Source organism: Equus quagga, unplaced genomic scaffold (genome assembly GCF_021613505.1).
Source record: "Equus quagga isolate Etosha38 unplaced genomic scaffold, UCLA_HA_Equagga_1.0 73944_RagTag, whole genome shotgun sequence".
NCBI classification, from domain to species: Eukaryota; Metazoa; Chordata; class Mammalia; order Perissodactyla; family Equidae; genus Equus; species Equus quagga.
This window is the reverse complement of record NW_025802962.1, coordinates 1,723-5,104: the sequence shown is the minus strand read 5'-3', so window position 1 is coordinate 5,104 and position 3,382 is coordinate 1,723. Positions and strand designations below refer to the sequence as shown.

Genomic DNA, 3,382 nt, shown 5'->3' with positions numbered 1-3,382 from the left:
GCTGGATGGAATCCCACACTCCCTGCCAGAGTGCTTTCCGTGTGCCTTTGCAAACTCAGAAAGGCCCCATCCCAGCGATGGGGGAGCAGACTGCTCTTCATCGGGGACAGGGAAAGAATAACCGGGAACAACCACGGCACGTCTCTCAGCCCCTTCTGTAGAGCCAGGCCCCAGGGAAGCACCTGCCGTGGCTCATCCCATTCGTGCCCACCAGAACCCGATGAAGTTTATCCTCTCCCACTCCACTTTGCAGAGGAGCAATCGAAGCTCAGAGAGAGGGAGGGCCGTTTCCAAGACTCACAGCTGGCAGTGGGCAGAGTCACCACTGTGCTGAGGAGGGGCTGGGCACTCACGTAGCAAGTAGGTGGTCCAGGACCCCGTGGGAGGTGAGGACAGCCGCGCAGTCGAACATGATGGTGGTGACGTTGGCCACGTTTCGAGGCGCCAAGGCTGGTCCTATGGACGGTGGCAGCCTCTCCAGCAGGCCTGCCTGGAGGGCCCGCATCCTGCAGGCCTCATTCCGCTGCCCGAGTGACTCTCCGCGCTGGGTGAGATGAGGAAGGACACAGAGTCACCAGCACCAGCGTGAACCTCCAGGAAGTCAAGGTCTGGAGGTGTCCCAGGAACTGTGAGCCCCTCAGGGATGTGTGCAGAGGAGGGACAGGATTGCCCACAGCCAACCGGTTTCCAGGCTTGAAAAGTACAACTTGAGTTTGGGCGGGGGAAGGATTATACGATGAGTTCCTCAGGACACTTGGCTGGCTTGGCAAGGACAGACCGCCCCGCACCAAAGCGTGCATTAAGAGCACTGACCAGCGAATCCAACACAAACATCCCCATTCTAGAGATGAGAGGATGGAAGCTTCGGGCTGCCAAGTGGCTGCTCAGGGTCCTGTGGGTCGGAACTGAGAACCGCCCTAAGCCAGGGCTGCAGGACTCCCCCGCTCCCCCACCTGAGGCTTCATGTGCTCCTGACATGATGGGAAATGTCTGGTGGGAACCTCAGCCCTCCCCAGTCGGGAGACAGAGACGCTGTGAGGATCTGGCTGACTACAAGAAAGGACGCTGGTTTTTCTTTCTTTGACACGAAAGGGAGGTTTGAGACCCTCGTTACAGAGGTTTCAGATTCAGAAAATGGCAAATTTCAAAGATGCCCCTGGCCGAGTGTGAAGCGCAAACATCAGTGTTTTGCCTACTCCGCCTAGGGTTAGGAAAGAGCGACTTCCCACCCTCCTAGGTAGCTGGTGAGGAGGCGTGGAAGTCCAGATTCCTTTGGGACTGGGCCCTTGGGACACTCCAGTGGGAAAGCCCTGGGCGGGTCCAGGGGAGGGCTCCAGATTTGACTCTGGATTGTGGACACACCCCGGTGATCTCAGGGCCCCGGGAGTCACTCACTCTCCCCTCAGTCCAGCCCCGGGCAAGGTCGGTGGTCTGCTGCACTTGCCCCCTGTCCAGGGAGATGGAGCCGTAGGACCCATGCGCCAGCTCCTGGACCATCTCCTGGGTGGAGCTCTGCAAAGACAGCGTCCGGTGGCCGCGGCGGCAGGTAGCAGGGGCCTGCCTGCACTTGCCCACAGGGGGAAAACTCTCCCGCACACCGAGCACGGACAGAGGCGCATCCGCATAGACCTCCAGACAGGGAGCGAATGAGATGACACCTCATGGGCTTGGGATTCACCTACGGGTAGGGCAGCTTGACTCCCAGCACTCACCTTCCATCCTGCCAGCCACCACCTGGGATATGAACACGGCATACCGCCAGGCTTCCAAGCCCTAACCGTCTGCTCCCGTCCAGGGTAGCCCCACGCTCATCCCTGCCTTCTGTCACTCCATGCCCGCCAACACACACACACAATAAGGGTCAAGGGGTGTGGGGCTGCCCGCATGGGAGGGTGGGATCACACTTGTGGCCTGACCCGGAGTGGCCCGCCCTGGGCTGCCTTGTGTTACCTGAGGGTTCCTTCTTCTGAACGGCCCGAGGTCTTGGAGGTGCGGTCTCAGCCAATGTCGACAGCGACGGAAAAGATTGTCATTGTTGGCTTTCTGTGCGCCAGAGCCTCGCAAAGAGGGGATACATGAACACATCCTCCTGTGTCGAGTGTCTCTGGTCAAATGGGCTATGTGTACAAAATGGCTGCCTGGTGACCAGAGTTCTAAGCTCTGTTGGGGTCGGTCGCCAAGGAAGTGAGGTCATGTCTCCAAGGTTCCAGGATGGGGGGCCCTTCCCTCCATCAGACCCACCCAAAGCCCCCTCGGGGCTGTTGACCGCTCACCCTCCTTGCCTGTGTCATCTCCCGAGCTGTACAGAAAGTTCCATCACAGCCCTCCCCACAGCTCCTTGGGATCGGAACCAGCGCCCCAGCTTTGAAGAGAGAGCGCCCAGTTCGGATCACCTTTTTCCTAGCAGTTCTGTGTCCTGGAAAAGCCACTGTGCCTCTCAGGGCCTCCCCAGTCTCCCAACCTGCACGATGGGATGGCGCTAGAAACACATTCCTAGGGACGTCTTCGGGTGGACATGTGATAACGCCTCCCATATCTGGGAGGTGGTGCCACCTGGGTCTGGTCCCCGAACTTAGAGGTGGAAGAATTACAAGAAGGGGTGGATGCAGTCGGGAATACCTCTCCCAACAGGCCTGGATTCCAGCCGTGTGATTTGGGAAAAGTCACTGCCCCTTGTGGGCTCATTGTCAGGTCTGCACCTTCAAGGGTTGGAAGTTGGAGGAAATTCAGATATTGTCATTCACTAGCATTCAACCTTTCCCAGTCTCCTGTTGGCCTTAGAACCAGACCCAAGCGCCTCATTGTCGGCCTATGTGGTGGGCAGCCTCCTCCACCAAGGCTCCCAGCGCTCCCTCCCTCCTGCTGTGCACATCCTTGTGGAACCACTACATCCTGAGTAACTGGTTTCTGAGCAATAGAATACAGCCCAGCTGATGGAATGTCACATCCAAGTTTTAATTACAAAAACTCTGTCACTTCCCTCTTGCTTGTTTTCCTGAGTTCCCTCCCTTTATCTCCCCCTCTGTTTCCATCTCTTGCGCTCTCTCTCTGTCACATTTCTGGAAATGAGATAGCAAGTGGCGATGATTTCAGTTGCCCTATGTAGAGGCCAAGGGAGGCGAGATCTGAGGGAGCGCCCAGCCAACAGTCACATGGAAACTCAGACTCTCAGTCCCAATGACTCCTGACACCACCCGTGTGAGTGACTTGGGAGCAAATCCTCCCCTAGTCTAGCCTCAGTTGAGACTGAAGGTCCTGCTTCACGGAGACCTGGAGGCAGAGGCTCCCAGCTAAGCCGTGCCCAATGCCTAGACCACGGAAACCGGGAGAAGTTCAATATTCGTACTTCAGAGGTGCAACTTTTGGGAGCGGTGTTGTGAGA

At 57.6% G+C, this 3,382-nt stretch overlaps 1 protein-coding gene across 1 annotated transcript; it reads right to left on the bottom strand.

Moving 5' to 3' along the window:
• Positions 1–305: 305 nt before the first annotated feature.
• Positions 306–2,855, bottom strand: LOC124234448 (ral guanine nucleotide dissociation stimulator-like). The gene is made up of 3 exons (XM_046651792.1): positions 1,951–2,855; positions 1,396–1,512; positions 306–544 (listed from the first exon to the last, which is right to left on the bottom strand). The coding sequence occupies exons 1-3, from the start codon at positions 2,083–2,085 to the stop codon at positions 350–352; spliced, it is 447 nt and encodes a 148-aa protein (XP_046507748.1). The 5' UTR covers positions 2,086–2,855; the 3' UTR covers positions 306–349.
• Positions 2,856–3,382: the final 527 nt, after the last annotated feature.